Consider the following 19,151-nt stretch of genomic DNA (forward strand, 5'->3'; position numbering starts at 1 on the left):
GCAGGGAGAGAGAGAATTTTAAGCAGCCTCCACACCCCATGGGAGCCTGACGTAGGGCTCGAGCTCACAACCCCGAGATCATGTCTTGAGCCAAAATCAAGAGTCAGATGCTTAACCAACTATGCCACGCAGGCGCCCCAAAAACATTTTTAACTAAACTGAAAAACTTTTGCCAATGAATCTTTTCTTTTTAAACCTGTATAAAGTTTCAAGCAAAAGATTTTTTTAAAAAATCCCTCTAGATATATTTTTCAAATTGTTGGTTTGGTGTATTTGTAAAAATACATCCTCACTGACAATATTCAAATGATTCTATAGTATATAGAATTGAAAATTAAAGTCTCCTCTGACTACCCTGCTGGAGCTTTTAGTGCACACATACACATATTTCAAAAGTATCTTACTCAGAATATTAGAGCGTATCTTCTTTCATGCTATATGGTGATTCAATTAGTAGCTAACTGCAGCATAGCGTCTGAAACACAGACTTGAAGCAAGTCTGCTAGGGTTCAAATTCCAGCTCTGCTAGGAGACCTTGGCCCAGGTTCTGATATTCCTGTGCCTCAGTCCCAGCTCCCTCCCCACCCCCTATAAAATGGAGATTAGGTTGAACCATATATAAATGCCAAGGCACATGACTGCTATGATACAATCTTGTTTTTAAATTTTTTGATTTAATTTAAAAAATTTTTTTATGATTCCATCTAATAACAGACCTATCTTATAGTACTTGGAAAAGTAATACAGCTCAGCTTCCGAGCTGGATCTCCTGACCCCTAAGGCCAGGAAGTTCTTTCCATTCCAGCCTACGGCCTCGCTGCACAAAAGCAGAGATGTCACCACACCAACACCCGAGTGTACGCTGTAGTATCTGTTACAGCTAAACCTTCCCCCAATGATATGGGAAGAACCACTGGGATTCTGGGCCATTTGTAGGCTCTGTTCCAAAAACATTCTGGTGATTTAAATGAAACCTTTTGAATGTCTATGATGATTAATTTTAGTTGTCAACTTGGCTGGGCCGTGGTGCTCAGCTGTTTGGTCAATAACAATCTAGATGCTGCTGTGAAAGTATTTTTTAGATGCGATTAACCTTTAAATCAGTAGACTTTGAATAAAGCAGATTACGCTCCATGATGTGGGTGGACCTCATCCAATCAGCTGAAGACCTTAAGGACAAAACAGAGGTAGAAAGACTTTTCTTTAAGACAGTGACCTGCTTGGGGGTCAAGCCTATGCTCTGCAGAATTCGGACTCAAGACCACAACATCAGCTCCTGAATTTCCAGCCTGCCAGTCTGCCCTATGGTTTTGGATTTGCCAGGCCCCACAACTGTGTGAGTCAATTCCTTAAAATCAATCGATCTCTCTATCTACAGATATAGGTTCTGCTTTTCTGGACAACCCTTAACTAACACAGATACAGCTACTGGGAAGTGAGAAGCTGCTGTAACAAATATTTAAAAATCTAGAAGTGGCTTTGAAATTGGGTAATGGGAGAGGGTGGAAGAGTTCTCTGCTGCATGGTAGACAAAGCCTATACTGCCTTGAAGAAACTGTTGGTAGAAACGCAGACATTAAAGAGTATCTGGTGAGGCTCACAAAGGAAAGAGGGGAGCTGTAGACAGAGCTTCTACTGTTTTAGAGAATACATACATTGTCGTCACCAGAAGGCTGTGTTGAAGGTGCGTTTGCTGAGGTCTTGGACAAAAAGAGGGAATGTGTTATTAGAAGCGTGAAGAAAGGTGACCCTGGTTATAAAAAGCACACAGGACTTGACTGAATTGTGTTCTCCTGGATGGAAAACAGAACTTGTAAGCAATGAACCTGGATATTTAGCTGAGGAGATTTCTAAGCAAATGGTTGAAGGCATGGCCTGGTTTCTCCTTGCTTACCGTAAAATGGTAGAGGAGGGAGCTAAGTTGAGGGAACTATTAAGCAAAAAGGAAACAGAATTTGAAGATTTGGAAAATTCTCAGCCTACCCATATTGTACATAATGAGAAAGCTTGCTCTGGAGAGAACACCAAAGGACAACTGTTTATACGATCAACCATTTCAGTGGAAATGCTGACAGCTTGGACTGAAGGGTACAGAGATGGGACAGAATGAAGAAAGGCTATCAGGCTTCTGGAATTCTCCCAGAAGGAAAGGGGCAAGACAGCTGTCAGGAAAAGGGAAGAATAATCCCGGGGATGGGACAACTTTCTTGGTTTTAGAGGGCAGGGCTCCACCCAAGGCTGAGGAGGGGCACCACCGTGGTGGGCCCAAAGGACAGAGCATCTAGCCAAAGAATGTGATTCTCAAGCATTAAAATCTAATGGATTTTGCCCTTCCAGGTTTTGGACTTGTTTGGAACTCATTACCCCTTTTTCCCTTCCAATGTTCTCCCTTTTGCAATGGGAATGTCTATCCTATGCCTGTCCAAACATTACATATTGGAGCAGATAACTTGTTCATAACTGGAGAGGAGTCCTGTTCCGGGATGAATTATACCCAAGTTTCACGCATCCCTGATTTAGATATTTAAGATGAGATTTTTGAACTTATGAGTTGATGTTGGAATGGGTTAGGATTTTGGGGGTGTTGGGATGGGATGAATTTATTTTGCACGTGAGAAGGCATGCATTTTGGGACCAGATTATTATGGGTTAAACTGTACCCTCCCAAATTCGTATGTTGAAGCCTTAACCTCCAATGGGATGGTATCTGGAGTTGGGGCCTTCTGGAGATAATTAGGTTTAGATGAGGTCACGAGGATAGGGCCCTCATAATGGGATGACTGCCCTTATGAAAAGAAGAGACACCAGAGAGCTCGTGTGCGTGTGCTCACAATCTCTCTGCCACATGAGGCAGCAAAAAATCAGCCATCTGCAAACCAAGAAGCACGTTCTCTCCACACCCTGACCACGTGCACCCTGATTTCAGACTTGCAGCCTCAGAACTGCGAGGAATAAACTTCTGTTGTTTAAGCCACCGAGGTACAGTATTTCCTTACGGTAGCCTGAGCAGAGTAATATGGTGACATTATTTGGGATCAGGATCACTGCAGGTGTCATTAGTTAACTGAGGATGAGTCAGTAGTTGGGCCCTAATGCAGTATCGCTCATGTCCTTAGAAAGGGGGAAGGTGTAGACACAGAGACAGACACAGAGAAAGGATGATGTGAAGCCAAAGGGAGAAGACAGCCATCACCAAGCCAAGGAGAGAGGCCTGGAACAGACCCTTCCCTCAACAGCCCTCAGAAGGAACCGGCCCTGCCAACATGCTGATTTCAGACTTCTCGCCTCCAGAACTGTGAGACAATAGATACCCTATTATTTAAGTCACCCAGTTCTGTGGCATTTTGTTGCGGCAAAAACCGTGAGTAACCTGACCTCCTAATGGGAAGTACAGAGCTTGTGGAAATCGTGATTGTGTGGGGAGAAGCCAGACACGTTGTTATAATAACAACTAACCGTCTACGTTGATGTTCTCCATTTTAATAAATGAACAGAGGTTTGGGGAATGAACATTTGCTACGACTAGAAGGATTCAAAGTCATGAATGTACTAGTCATTCTTCTCTGTTACGGATATTTGAAGGTTTGGGTAGCTATTGTTTATGCAAAATACTGTAATTTCTTTTCACTGCACTCTGTATTAAATTTAGGTTGAAACTAACACTTGTATGGGACTTGGTATTTTAGAAAAATATCCAATATGTTCTTTTAAAATAATGCCAGATGTCCACATTAATTTAGATATTGGCTGATACAATGTATTATTTTATGACAAACAATGCAAACTAAGCTGAATATATTATAAAACTTAAAAATACTATTATCAAGACCTTTTAGGGTTGATGATATTAAAAATATTGATTTTATTTTCAGCAGTAAGCTACCGAATTCAACTTTTGGTTTTCAGTTACAAAAGAAAGTACTTTAAAGACTATGATAGAAACTGATGTCAATGCTTTTAATACAATCTCCATAGCAACATGGGAAGGAACAAAGTCTGGTGGACCAAACGAAAGCCACAAACTCTCAATTTCAACCCTAGCATTAACTCACCGCAGAAAGCCATGTTTATATCTTGGCATTTCATCTTTGCTATAAACACAGGCACTTCTGGCTTTGCTCAACAAACGGGCATTGCCTAAGTCCTATGTACTGGATATATTCATTTTATTAAGCTAATACTAACATATTTATGTTTTTGAAACAATGTAAGATTATTCACACTGAACTGAATTTCTAGGTTGTAGCAGAGCAGTAACAGTGAGTAAAATATTCAAATACTGAACACACTCCCCAAATTTCACATACAGATAACACAAAAAAATGACTTCATTTGAAGGATCTACTTTATTCTCACAAATTAATTACCATGATAAAAAGAGAGTTTATCTTTTTGAACAGGTATTCAGAAGTTTATCAGCTACTGACAGAGTATCCTGACCATACGGAATTGTCTTCATTTTCGTATTTTCAGTAAGAAAATGTCCTCTAGAAAATTATACAATAATGCATAAGGGTTTTACTATAGTTTAATGAATTATGTAAGATTAACCTATGATGGTATCTTACTGATATGAAGAGCATTTGCTAAAAACACACACACACAAGAAATTTTTAAAAGTCTCTGAGCTAAAAAAAAAAAAAAGATTAAAATAGTTAACTTTTACTTAGTATTTATTATATGCCTGGGCTCTTTCCATGAATGATCTCATTTACCCTCACGATGACCTTGTTAAGTAGATATTGTTATTATGCTCGCTTTATTAATGAGAGGCTGAAGCTCAGAGATGTTCAGTGCCCGGCCCAAGGGCTCCCAGTGGAGGAGTGGGAGTCAGGGCTTGTGCACCTGACCGCAACACACTGTGCCGACTCCATCTGTTCACTTTATTCATGGACTAATACGCTCAGACACTGACTCGGTGCTTTTAACTCTACTCTAAATGGCATTCCACTACATCTGGCGATGTGATCACCTCGGACTGGAAGTAGCAAATTTAGAAAGGTTTGGAAGAAGGCTTCTTGTGGGCAGGCACAACGAAGCAGGAAACACTAAAAATACAGAAAGTGGAAAGAGGAACTGAAAAGTCTAACAAAACAGGATTATCCAGGGTAGGAACAAGATAAATGCAGTTTTTCAAGAGAGTGGGGTAGACAGATAGTAGAGAGAACTACCGTTTGTTGAACACCCATTATATGTCTAGGTTTTACTTTCACTGTCTGCTAGCCCTCACAATGCCCCAGCCCCCAGAAGCCTGTTCCACCCCCATTCTGAGACTCAGAGAAGTTCAGCAACCCCAGGCTCCCTCCTCATTCTCTAAAAATGCTTACAAAGGAAATGCTTCTTGGCCCTGAGTAGGGGTAACAAGTTATCTGAGAAAGTTACTAACCCAAAACACCATCTGATGGATAAGTGAGGTGTTAACAGTGTTTTTTTTAACTTTGAAAAATGTAAACTTAGAAAATCCTAAATTTAGAGTATCTATATGCTGAGGTTGTGCTAATGGGGGATTTTTCATTTGATGTCCTAATTTTAATTGTCTGGTTTTCTTTTTTTAAACTACCAGTATAGGGGTTTTTACTTGGTGAACATTCTTAGCAAATTCAAGGCACTGTGCCAAGAAATAGAGAGTGGCAAGAGAATGGCATTTGGAAGTGTTAGAAATTCAAAACAGAAACACACACACACAGGCACGATATTCAGCCATGCACTTTCAGTGAGCCATGCCAACTAACTAGAAGGGCTGGGCTGGTCCCATTATATAACAACTATTTTGTTCGTACGTTCCTTATTGCCTAAAGCCTATTGTGAATAGGGGAATAGCAGGAAAACGCTCCTACAAAGAATGAGCTACTCTAAATAATATATACAATAAAACTGTTCTGTATATGATCAAAAAAGTAATAAAGGGAAGTCCAGTTTTCTCGTGATGCTGACTATGTGCTTTTGTTTCGTTCAGCTGTATCTCAGGAAGCACCCTGTGCACCTTGACAGCTGCTGACTTAACAATACTTTCATGCATGGCCTCCCCTCCTCGCCCAGGTGTAAGCCCTGGTGCCCACTTAGGCATGATTACCCCTGGTGCAGCCCTGCCATCGGCGTCTCTCTCAGGGGAAAGAGCTTGGGGTAGACAATTGTAAACATGGGCTCACTACACCGGTGACAGTGCCCCAGGGGGCAGTGCAGCAGCTCCAGGAGACTTCTGGGTAACGAGATTGGAGACAGAAAGTTCAAATCTGGAACACAAGAGAAAAATCCTGCATGAATAAAAAAAATCAGATTTCCTTAAACGAGGCTTAAAATATGTTTGTTACTAAGTCAGTTCAGTTAGTTAAAAAGTATTGCATGTTGAAAATACTGTTATCTGATAGGCACTGAATTATTTGGAAATGAAAGATTTTTTAATACTAAGAGAAATACTTTTTTGATAGTAAGAGAAAAATCTAAATCTACTCTAAGAGCAAATAGAAGCTGTCCTGAGATAGAAGCAAGAAAAGAGTAAGACCAAATATTCTTTAAGAACAAAGATAAAAAAAAAAAAAAGGCATTAATTTACCCAGAGAGGGTTTGTAAAACTTTCTATGGGAGACTGAGAATAAAAAAGGACTGGCACCGAAGACTAACACTGACTGTCATTAACTTCCTAAATCGATTGGGCATTTAGCATTACTCAAGCCAAATTATATTTACTGAAAAGAATGAAAATGGGAAACAAAGAAATCAAAGAAATCAAAAGAAAAGAAAAATAATGAAACCAAGCTTTTCCTTGTTTCACGCCCGTTAACTGTCATTTATAGAGAGGGTGCCTCGTTGTCAGCCTGGCCTGAGCTATACAAAAGAAATGTTTAAAGCAAAACATCCCAGTGGCCCAGGCAATCTTGAGCACAAGTGTCCACTGGATTGCCACGGATGGTAAACATCCAGAAGACAGAGAGGGAAATGGTCACAACGAGGGGAAACCTAAAAATTACTGACCCATCTCTGGGAAGGAAATACTAATGATCTTCTCATCCTTTATATCTGTCTGGACTTTATCAATAACCATTTATAAAAATGGAATTTACCCATAGGTGAATAATTACAGTTTTCTTTTTAGTATTGAAAAATAATTTTGTGTTAGACAGTCCTAGAAGGTTAATAGGAGATGTTTTTGAATGGATCTTTATTTTTTTTAAAGCAAAGACTAAACATTTAGCAGTTTTAAAAACACTTGGAATGTGTCTTATTAAAATTGCCTACCGCTTTCTTAAAGCATCTCCAAGATCCACAGCACAACACCCATGAAATCTACATACCGCCAACTCCTCTCCAAACCAAGAGCTAACGCTCCGTAGTAATACTGCCTGAGACTCCTGGTGTTTCCTCCCCTTTAGGTAGGTCATTCCTCAGATGTGAGGAGGCTGCATGGCTAAAACCTGCTCTTCTGGAAGGTACCCCAACTTTGCTTTAAGGATAAGCCTTTGGCATTTTATTTCCTTACTCAAGGAAAGTGCCTCTGCCAGCCTTCTCGCTTCCACCAGATATGTTCCCAAACACCGATTTCCTTCACTTAAACCACATGGTTTAACTTTTAACCTCAGTCCTTTATGACTGAAGCCCACCTTTTCGTGAATACTCCCCTGTGTCTGTAGGGGGTCCTGAAGGGATCAGTGCTGATAAAATATTAAAACCGTTTTTTTTTTTTTTTTAACTAAGAAAAGTCCCATTGCATAACAAATGTGACTGTACTAATGCCACTGAACTGAGCCTTGAAAACTGGTTAAAATGGTAAATTTTATGTTATGTGTATTTTACCACAATAAAAAAAATGGACACCACAGTAGGGGGCACGAAGCACAATTTCTTAGTTCACCAGGTAAGAGGCAGAAGAAGAGAAAGTCCCAGGTACCTTTAAGAAAACTGTGGTAGGTGTGATGGAGACGCCTCATGGCCAACTCTTGCAGAGGCAGGACATGATCGTTCTCTGTCCCTATGGCCTTCACCTCGGCGGGGAGGAAAACGGTGAGCTGCCCCGATGAGAAAGAAAGCAGCTTCACCTCGGAAACTTGAATGGGAGCACCACAGCTGCAGAAAGACACATTCACAGTAGTATTAGCCAAAAAGGAAAAGAATATATGTGCCAATAAAGATGTGTTAATCAAAATATACATTTAAAATCTTAAGACACTGCTGAATTGCCAGAATTCTTTTCAAGCGAGCAGATGCTAGCCTGGGCTCCTTACTAAAGCCTGGCACAGAGACGTAAACTCATCAGCTGGAACTCAGCTACAGCACTGCTGAGGGCCAGTTCCTTCCAGGAAGGACAAACTCTGAAGGAACTTTCCTTCCTAAGAGCTACACAATTTGCTCCGGAAGCTGCCTTTATCCTCATTTTATTACCCTTTCCAAGTTCCTGCTTATTGAAATTTTCAAAAGGAAAAGGGAAAAAGAGTAGAACTCTGTTAAGTTATAGCACTTTGGTTTAACCGAATTTTTGTGGTGGGGGAAGAAACCCCACCAAGCAAATTGATTTTTAATGGTATAAGATAACTTCATTGGATCCTTCCATAAACTGTGGGGAAAATCTTCATAGAGAAGCCTACTGAATACACGAAGTTATATCCTAGGCCCTGCAACCACTCGTGGCCTGAAGGAAGGCAGAGGCAGCTTTGTTCCTACAGCTGCACGGCTGCCAAAACTGGGGAGTCTGACCTCAATCTACCTCCTGTCCGGGACCCACCAGGTTACCTAAAAGTCTCAAGACCTTTCTTCTCTAATGACAAACAGGTGCCAACAAACCATGGCTCTCCAGATACCACATGAGGTAATCTCTCTGCCCTCGACTAGAAACAGGCAACGAGGGAGAGGGCACAGGCTTGGGCTGCAGAAGCCCCGTGGCTCGTTTGTTTGAGGTGCCTTCGCTTGGTCATTCCTCCCACCAGAAAATGTCTCCAGAGCATCAGCTCTACACCAGCCATTTAAAGATACTTAAAATCAGACAACAAAAAACCAAAAACCAAACAAATTGACTCCCTTCCCTTGGAAAATGTAATAATTACAATATAATTGTTCTAATGTTGGGTCAAGGAAGACAGGGTGACCAACCATCCAGGGAATTAGGGGAGATTTTTACAGAGGAAACAATCTCTGACTCAACTGACTTCACTCAACCGATTTCCCCACCTGGCTCGGCAGAAAGACCCTCAGAAGGCTACTCCAGGATGCCCGCCCGAGCAAAACCCATGTCCAAAAGGGAACCACTATTTCAAATTTGAACATTATAGTTTGGTTTTGCCTTTTTCAACAGCATGACATAGTCTGTCTCTGACTCCTTTTGTCAACATTGTATTTCTGGATTCATCCATGTTGCTGCACGTACATTTTCATTGCTGTGTAGTAACCGATAAAAATGTGGACCGTTGCCAGTGTTGGGCTATTATGAACATTTTTGTGTGTTATTTGATACATATGAGCATACAATCCTGTTAGGTACATATGTAAGATCAGAACTGGGCTTATTATAATGACGAGAGACAGAGGATGAAAAGGTCAATATATAATAAAACAGAGTGAGAGGGGAGTGAGAGCTGTATTAATCAAAGTAAGTCTGAGGAGGTGCCATCTGAGCCGAGACCCAACTGAAGAGAACAGTTGAATCGGGGAAGAGGAACTCCATCACAGGATGACAGGCACCTTAAATTGAGGACAAGAAACTAGGAGTTCAGGGAGTCCAAAGCAGCTAGAGTTTGCAGGAGAGAGTTGCACAAAGAGAGAACTCTGAAGATCTGCAGAGGGTCCCCCTTGAGTTTCGGATGAGTATTGATCAGCACAGGCATGTGAGGAAACTGTCTGGGGCTGGAGAAAGAACCAGCTGAAAAGATGAAAGGTTGATCTTTTTCATGCAGGGTTGAATACAGTGCTTGTTCTTAATCAATCAGACTTGAACCTCACAGTTCATGATGCATTAGGTAGGGTGCATGGAAGGGTGTTATCTCAGTAGTGGGGAATAATTAGCACTAGACTGAACATTATTCTATTCCCATTTAACAAATCCTAAAAGCCCTATCTGAAAAAATAAAACTGTTTCCAGTGAACTTAATTGTGTCCCAGAACATATATCAAGAATAGTTGTATGAATACAAAAATATCCAGTATTCGATGGGGTAAAATTCACATTGTCCAGCATCCAATAAAAAATTACCAGATTTTCCAATAAGCAGGAAAATATGACCTATAATGAGAAAAATCATGCAAGTGAAATCAACCAAGAACTGATAGATGTTAGAACTGGCAGTAAAGGTCATTATCATAATAATTATAATTACTGCCTAGAACAAGGACATGTTACGTACAGAGCTCTCATCTAAAGAAACTGGAAATAAAAGAGCAAATTAAAACTTAACAGAAGAAAAGAAATAAAGAGCATCAAGAAAATCAATGATACTACTAGGTATTTATCCAAAGGATACAAACATAGTGATTTGAAAGGGCACATGCTCCCCAATGTTTATAGCAGCAAAGTCCACAATAGCCAAAATACGGAAAAAGCCCAGATGTCCATTGACAGATGAATGGACAAAGAAGATGGGGCATATATATACAATGGAATATCACTCAGCCATCAAAAAGAATGAAATCTTGCCATTTGCAATGACGTGGATGGAACTAGAGGGTATTATGCTAGGCTTAATAAGTTAGAGAAAGTCAAATACCATATGACTTCACTCATATGTGGAATTTAAGAAACAGAACAGATGAACATAGGAAAAGGGAAGGAAAAATAAAATAAGATAAAAACAGAGAGGGAGGCAAATCATAAGAGATGCTTAACTATAGGAAACAAACTGACGGTTGCTGGAGGGGAGGTTGGTGGGGGGATGGGGTAACTGGGTGATGGGCATTAAGGAGGGCACTTGATATAATGAGCACTGGATGTTATATGCAACTAATGAATCACTATATTCTACCCCAGAAACTAAGAATACAATATGTATTAACTAACTTGAATTTAAATAAAGAATTTTTTAAAAAAGAAAATTAATGATATAGAAAACAGGACAAAAAAGAAAAATCAATTAAAAGTTAGAACTTTGAAAAGATCAATAAAATTGATAAATTTCTAACCAGCCCAGAGAAAAAGACACAAATTACCAATATCAGGAATGAGAATGGAGACATTGCCCGGTTTCTATAGATAATAAAAAGGCAATAAGCAATTTTATGCCAATACAAAGTCCTTAAAGGACAAAAACTACCAAAGCTCACTCAAGAAAGAGGTAAGATGAACAACCCTATATTTATTAAAGAAGTTGAATTTGTAGTTAAAATGTTGGAATACTTCTCAACTCATTCTATGAAGCCAGCATTATCCTGATACAAAAACCAGACAAACACATTACAAGAGAAAAAACCCAAAAAACCCCATCACTCTTGAAAATAGTTGGAAAAATTTCTAAACAAGATTTTAGCAAATTGAATTCAAGAATGTATCCAGTCACTATGACCAATAAGGTTTATCTTACCAATTAAGATTGCATTAATATTAGAAAATCAATGTAATTCACTATACTAAAACTTAAAAAAAGAAAAACCATATAATCATTTCAACAGATACAGAAAATTTGCCTAACAAAATTCAACACCCATTCAAAAAAAATCTTAGCAAATTAGGAATAGAAGGGAATTTATTCATCTGATAAAAGCTATTTATGACAAAACAACAGTTAACGTTATATTTGGTGAAAGACTTTTCCCAATAAGTTCAGCAAGACAAACATGTCTGCTCTCACTACTTCTATTTAACATTGTACTGAGCTTACAGCCAGAGTAACAAAGCAAGAAAAAGAAATAAAAGGCAACCAGATTTGTAAGGAAGAAGTAAAACTGCCTTTATTCCCCAAAGGACATTACTGTGTATGTAGAAAGTCCAACAGAATCTACCAAAAAAAAAAAAAAAAGCAAAATAAAACAATAAGAACAACAAAAAACTTCTGGAACTATTAAGTGAGCTTAGCAAGTCTGGAGCACACAAGGTCAATATACAAAATTATTTGTACTTCTATATGGAAAAACTAATCGTTGGAAATTGAAAAAAAAATTTAAGTGCTATATACAATAGAATGAAAAATATGAAATAGGGATAAATCTGACAAAAGATGCCCACGACCCATTCTCTGAAAACTACAAAATACTGCTGAGAAATGAAGATACATATTGTGATCGTGGATTGAAAGGCTCAGAACTGTTAAGCTATTAATTCTCCTTAAATTGATGTATAGATTCAATACAAAACCACAGCAGGTTTTTTAAAAAAATATGAAACTCTGATTCTAAAATTTATGTGGAAATGCTAAACAATTAGAATAGCCAAACAACTTTGGAAAATAACTGGAGGACTAATACTACCTAATTTTAAGATTTACAGTAAAATTATGGTCATCAAAATGATGTGGTACTGGTGTCAAAACACACCAACAGATCAATGGAGCAAAGAGAGTTTCTGGAAATAGACCCACATATTATAAGGTAAACTAATTTTCAACAAAGGTTCAAAGGCAGTACAGTGGAGAAAGGATATATTCTTAATAGATGGTGCAAGAACAACTGTATATCCATATGCAAAAAAAAAAAACTTCAGCCATACCTGTCCCATATACAAAAATTAACTCAAAATGAATCATAGATCAAAATGGAAATCCAAAACTTAAAAATTCTAGAAGACATACCAGGAAAAAAACCTTTGTGATTTGGGTTACACCAAAAGCAAGATCCATAAAGGTACAACTTGATAAACTGGACTTTATCAAAATAAAAAGTCTGCTCTTTAAAAGGCCCCATTAAGACAATGAAAAGACAAGCCATGGACTGGGAGAAAATATTTGCTAAGTATATATAAGATAAAAGACTTGTATCCAGAATCTATTAAAAAACTTTCAAAACTCTGTAAGAACACAAATACCCAAGTAAAAATGGGGAAAAGACTTATATAGACACTATGCCAAAGCAGACATATGGATGGCAAATAAGATAAGCAAAGATGTGCATTCTTATTCAGTAGAGAAATGCAATTTAAAAGCATAATGAAATACCACTGCAGAATAATTAGAATGGATAAAATTTAAAAGACTGACTATTCCAAAAGTGGCAAAAATAGGGAAGAACTGAAAATCTCTTATACTGAGGTGGGAATATAAAATGGTAGTATTTTTTGAAAGTTTGCAGTTCCTTCAAAAATTAAGGAGATCTTTGATCCAGACTCTCTAGATATTTATCCAAGTAAATTTAAGATGAGGACCATTAAAGGACAGTCTATATATGTCTATAGCAGCTTTATTTGTAACAAAGTCAAAAATTAGAACCAACACAAATGTCCACAGCAAGTGAATGGAAGTAATGGGTGGTGTATCCGTAGAATGGAATTCCACATGGCGATAAAAAGGAATGAATTAGTGATACACACTACATCATACGTAAATCTCCAGATCCTTACGCCGAGTGAAAGAAGCCAGACCAAAACAGAGAATATATTGTTTGATTGCATTCATATAAAACTCTAGAAAATACAAATGAATGTACAGTAACAGAACATAGATCAGTGGTTGTCTGGAGATAGGATGGGGGTAGAAGGAACAATTACTAAGGGGCATGAGAAAACTTTGGGAGTGATGGATATTTTATTATCTTAATTGTACTGATGGTTTCAGAGGGGTGTGTGTCTGTGTGTGTGTGTGTGTGTGTGTGTGTGTATGTGTGTGTGCGCTATATATAGAGATATATACTAGAAAAAGCAAAGCAAAAGCAAAGCAAAATAAATACAAAGTATGAATAGGATACTGAAAACCTAAGAGCTGAAATTGATGAAAAGGAAACAAAGAATAGAAAGTATAAATAAACCCAAAAGCTGGTTCTTTCAAATAAAAATGTGCCTGGCATGTACTGATTAAAGGAATGAGAGAAATTAAAAATATACAACATCAGAATAAAAGAGCAGCTGGGGTAACTGGGTGGTGCAGTCATTAAATGCCCAGCTCTTGGTGTCGGCTCAGGTCATGATCTCAGGGTCACGAGATAGAACCCCATGTTGAGCTCCACGCTCGGGGCTGAGTCTGCTTAAGATTCTCTCTCCCTCTGACCCTCTCTTCACTCTCTCCCTCAAATAAATAATCTTAAAAAAAAAAAAAGAATAAAAGAGGAACTAGTAAGACAGATATGAAAGAGATGAACAGATTTATAAAGAAGTTTCACTTCTTGTGATGGCAAGCCAGGTAACAGTAACCAACTGAAGACAATATCAAAAGCTGGATCAAACATCTGCTTTAGCACCTCAGAGAGCATTCAGGAAAAATTACAGAGCCAAGATCCAAGACAAGACAGAACCTGAGGAGCAAACCAGCATTTGGGGCTACTTCTTTCCTAAGGGTGTTTGTCAATTACTGAGAAGACTGCTTGGAAGCAGAGCGGCATTTCATAGCCTAAAGGGAGCTACAGGGACAAAAATTGGTGTCCAGAGCCCACTAAGGCAGATGCAAGACTGAAAAATCATCCACACAAAGGGCTCCTGGAGTAAGCAGGAACTGAAGGTACAGGCCAACTCAAGGACTGAGGCCTAACTTCAAATCATCTCAATTTCTGAAATGGATTTAAAACTGCCAGCAACTGAAAAGAGGCTGCAAACAGCCAGAAGGTCATTATATGGGTCAGGGTCCAGTTGGGAGGCAAAACCACACCGGGAATTTGAAGAGGGAAATTGTAAGAATTGTTAAGCAGAAAGAAGCCTCTAGAATTTAGGGAGCATGAACAAGAAAGTTACTTGGAAAGCTCCCCGCCTCTAGAGCTATGTGGGGGGCATGGCCGCCACAGGAACACGCAGTGCTGTGGAGGCAGTCCACAGAAGTAGCCCGTCAGGTAGCAGAGAAACTTGCTGGAGAGACTGGCCTGCTGCTGGGGGTGGGAGCAGGGTGGAAAACATGCTGGAGGCTAGAGCTGGTTCACAGAATCAGCTCCCTGGGTGGCAGATCACCAGGTAGTCTGCAAGAGTGGTCTGCCAAGGAACAGAGAAATTTGCTGGAGACTGTGGGTTTCAGCAGCACTGTTACCGGGTCTCCCTTTGCTAGTCACTGTACAGAAACAGCAGCCTGGACGCAGGAAGAGAAATGCCTTCCTCCTGTTCTGACCTTGAATTATCCCTCCATGGCCCTCTATTGAAAAAGCCTTTTATTAATCCAGATGATGAAGGAAAAAGTTCTATAGGAGCCAGTTCCAGGGAAAAGGGTAGATTCAGAGTTGAGAAGCAACAGATTGATAAAAAGACACACTTGAGTCCTCTCTACAGGGAGATAATAGAATTTGAGGCCTAAGATAATATGACAGTTCTTTACATACCACGTCTGGCAGGCAATCAAAACTAACCAGGTACAAGGGTAGATAAAACAGCCTAAAAGAAAATCAAGAGAAACAACAGATATTAAAAAAAGATTTTTAAAAAGATGCCAGATGATGGAATTATCTGATACAAACTTTACAATAACCATTCTTAGTATGTCTAATAAGCTCTAAGATTGAGAATTTTGATGGAAGTTGTAACACATGTGGTGTTAAGACTATGAAGAAATCTGAGAGAACAGTATTCCAGATAGAAGAGAAACAGATGCAAAAAGGCAGGAGTCTCGTGTGTTCAAGAAGAAGGGAGGAGGTACATATGGCCAAAGTGGAGGTAGGAAGGCAAAAAGAAGAATTCAAAGGTTAGACCTAGAAGACAAGTAAGGCTCACAGGTCACTGCAAGGGCTCTGGCTTTTATGCTAAGTGTGGAATATCAAGGATGATCGCTGAGTAAAGATAACCGGATCTGAGTTATGACCTGGCTGGGATTGCCAGACACTAGGTAGAGAATAGACTCAAGGTGGTTGAGACAGAAGTAAGAAGACTACTGTTGTAATCCAGGTGAGAGATGATGGTGATTTAGGTCAAGGAGATAGTAAATAGAAGTGGTGAGAAAGGGCAAGAGCCTGGATATATTTCTGAATGTACAGCCAACAGGCTATGTGATGTGCTGGCTGTGGGATGCAAGAGAAAGAGAAATCAAAGAAGACACCCAAGCTTTTGGGCAGAGTAACTAGAAGAATGGAGTTTCCATCAACTGACATGTCACAGATTGTGGAAGACTGAGTTGGGGGATAAAGGAATTAGGAGTTTGATTATGGATATGTTAACATTTAATTGTACACATCCATGTGGAAATGCCAATTGGATTATGTTGGATGTAGGAGTCTGGAGGTCAGGCAAGTGGTCCAGGCTGAAACTCTGTTCTTGGGAGTCATGCACAAGACATATTTAAAGCATAATCGTGATGGCATGAAATAACCAACCTAGCCATGTTTTTCATCTGGGATGCTCCTGGCATTTCCGGGGCACACATATTTGTAATTGTTTAGAACTTTTGTGTGCATTGCAAGATATTTAGCATCTCACCAAATGTCACTAGAGACTGCAGTCTTAAAGCCAACCCCCTCCCCGACTGATACACATTTCCAAATACCCTGGAGTAGGGAATTGCTATTCTTGGTTACGGATGGAAAGAAGTTTTGAATCCTGAGCCCAGTACGTCATGAACAGGGGAATGAGGATGAACCAGTAGAGAAGGCTGAGAAGGGGCAGATAGGAGCAGAGGAGGGGAACCAGAGAGATGGTGTTCTAAAAGACAGGTGAAGGTGGTGTTTCAAGAAGGAGAAATTGATCAAGTGTTGGACAGGTCAAGAAAGATTAGAACTGAGAAGTGAATTTGGCAACGCTGAAGTGACTAGTGACACTGAAAATGCTGGCTTTGGTGTAGGATTCGGTTATCAAAGCCTAACCGATGTGGGTGAATGGGAGAATGGAAGGAAGTGGTAACAGTAAGTACAGACATCTTTTTCAAACAGTTTTTCTCTAAAGAGGGGCAGAAAAATGGGGAAGAAGCTGGAGAATAAAAACAAAATGTTACATGAAAAAAAAGCAAGTCACAGGAGCATACACGAATGCACACATAAAGCTTGATCCATTTACACAAAGATACAAAACTTGACAATACACTATATGGGGAAGTATTTATATATATCAAAATCATAAACGAATGATAAATATAAAATTAAGAACAGTGGCTAATCTTGGGGAGGAATGTACAATTGGAGGGGGGCATACAGAAGCTTCAAAATTATCGGTAATGTTCTTTTGGTAAGCTAGTGAAATTTACACTGATGTGCAGGGTCAAAATATGGAAGTTTTCTAACCAAATTTTAAGAAATGACCCTCTTCTCTTAGTTGATTCAAAAGGAGGAGAACGTAAGCAGAGAGGTGCCTATGGATGTGTGTGGCCTTACTGTTTCCTTGTGGATTCTGAATCAGATGCCTTACTCTAGCCAATGTTGTCTTTATTAAAATGCACCATGGCCACCAATACCTAAAGGCCAAATTGGGCTTGAAAATTTCTACATCCGGTCATTCCAAATACAAATCTTACTCATCCCCAAATCTAATTCTTTTATAAAGTCTTCCCTGTTATACTCTCTTACCAATAATCTACCATGTTTGAAGTTTCTATCACACATTTTCTAATCGTATCACAGGCGTTCTTCTGCTGTGAACTCATCTAATGTGTTCACTTTTCTCTTCTACCTAGCAGTTTCCATAATGATAGCTAAGCAGTTCCAAACACAGATTGGTTGATTTGAGTCATACACAGATAAAGAATTTGTCTGAAAGAGAAAAGATAAAAAAGGAAATAGGAAAAAGAATACCAAGTCATCCACCTGGTGCCAAAAATGAAATAATTCGGAGGTGCTTGCAGGGGTCCATTAGAAGTGTCAGGGCCAGGAGATGTGCTAGTGACCTCCTAAGCATTACTAATACCTGTATTTGGTTACATTACAAGATCCATACATTTAAGGAAATGATTATATAGGGAAAATGACAGTAATCTGTCAAACAGGATTTTGGAAAATGTCTTATTTATGGATTAAATTTAATGTATCTTGAGTCATGTGTGTGTTGGGTGGGTGGGTACTATGAAGCGCCACAATATACACCAGTTAAGTCTGTTAAAATGATAGACAAGCCACAGACAGGGAGAAAATATGTGCAAATCACATATTTGATGAAAGACATGTATTCAGAATAAAGAACTCTCGAAAGTCAATAATTGCAAACAATCCAATCTGTAAAAAGATGTGAAAGATTGGAACACACCTTTACCAAAGAAGATAGATGGATGGCAAATCAGCACAGGAAAAGAGGTCTAATATCAGTAGTCATTAGAGAAATGCAAATTAAAACCATGAGATATCATTACTCTTATTAGGATGTCTGAAAGATAAAAAAAAAAAAAAACTGACAAGAACTCTTGTAAGTTGCTGATGGAAATACAAAATAGCACAGCCACGTTGGAAAACAGTCCAGCAGTTTTTTATAAAGCTAAACATATACTTACCATAAGACCCAGCAAATGCATTCTTAGGAGTTCTATCCAAGTGAAATGAAAATTTATGTTCACAAAAAACCCCATATATGAATGTTTATGGCAGCTTCTATTATTTCATTTTATAGGACAGTCTAGAAAGGGTAAAATATAGGGACACAAAACGACCACTGTTTCCAGGGGCTGGACTGGAAGGGAGGAGGTTCATTTCAAAGGGACACGGAGGACATTTTTGAGGTGAATGAACTGTCCTGTATCTTGGTTATAGTTGTGGCTTTATGAATGTACGCATTTGTCAAAATTCACAGAAATGTTTGCTAAAAAGTGTGAATGTTACTGTATGTAAACTACACCTTATTAAAACAACCAAAAACAAACACTATCATGCTGCTGGGCCACGGTCCTGGAGCCCTCTACTGTTAGTCATTAGCCTTTTGTTGTGGATTATGAGATCTCAGGGGAGAGGCAGACTTGGAAGTTGGGTAACTTGGGGGACTTCATCCATAGCTCTTCCCAGTGTGGGTAGAAATATTTCCATACTGTCGATAATTTAACCACTGGCATGGGCGCACTAGTGCAAACCAGCTACATGCTGGCCTGTCAAATAATGTCAAAGTTTATAGAAAAATTTTCGCGATTTTTGCCTTTGATGTTGACTTTGCCTTTATCCCTCTTGCTTTCATCAGCACAGAGTCTGCAGCAGCACGCTTGTGGCTTGGTATGAAT

General features: G+C 39.1%; 1 protein-coding gene across 5 annotated transcripts in view; it reads right to left on the reverse strand.

The window, feature by feature from the left end:
- Positions 1-19,151, reverse strand: part of LRRC28 (leucine rich repeat containing 28) — a 171,218-nt gene that overhangs the window by 14,807 nt on the left and 137,260 nt on the right. For 4 of the 5 annotated variants that reach the window (XM_040642716.1, XM_040642714.1, XM_040642711.1 and 1 more), the window contains 2 exons: positions 7,886-8,061; positions 6,074-6,233 (listed from right to left, as the gene is read on the reverse strand). In XM_040642716.1, coding sequence (XP_040498650.1) covers positions 6,074-6,233; positions 7,886-8,061 — 336 coding nt within the window. Of the gene's footprint in view, positions 1-6,073; positions 6,234-7,885; positions 8,062-15,357; positions 15,410-19,151 lie in introns of those variants that run through there. The other variant, XM_040642713.1, reaches the window with a different exon arrangement.

Source organism: Ursus maritimus, unplaced genomic scaffold, assembly GCF_017311325.1.
Source record: "Ursus maritimus isolate PB19 unplaced genomic scaffold, ASM1731132v1 scaffold_27, whole genome shotgun sequence".
Lineage (NCBI taxonomy): Eukaryota > Metazoa > Chordata > Mammalia > Carnivora > Ursidae > Ursus > Ursus maritimus.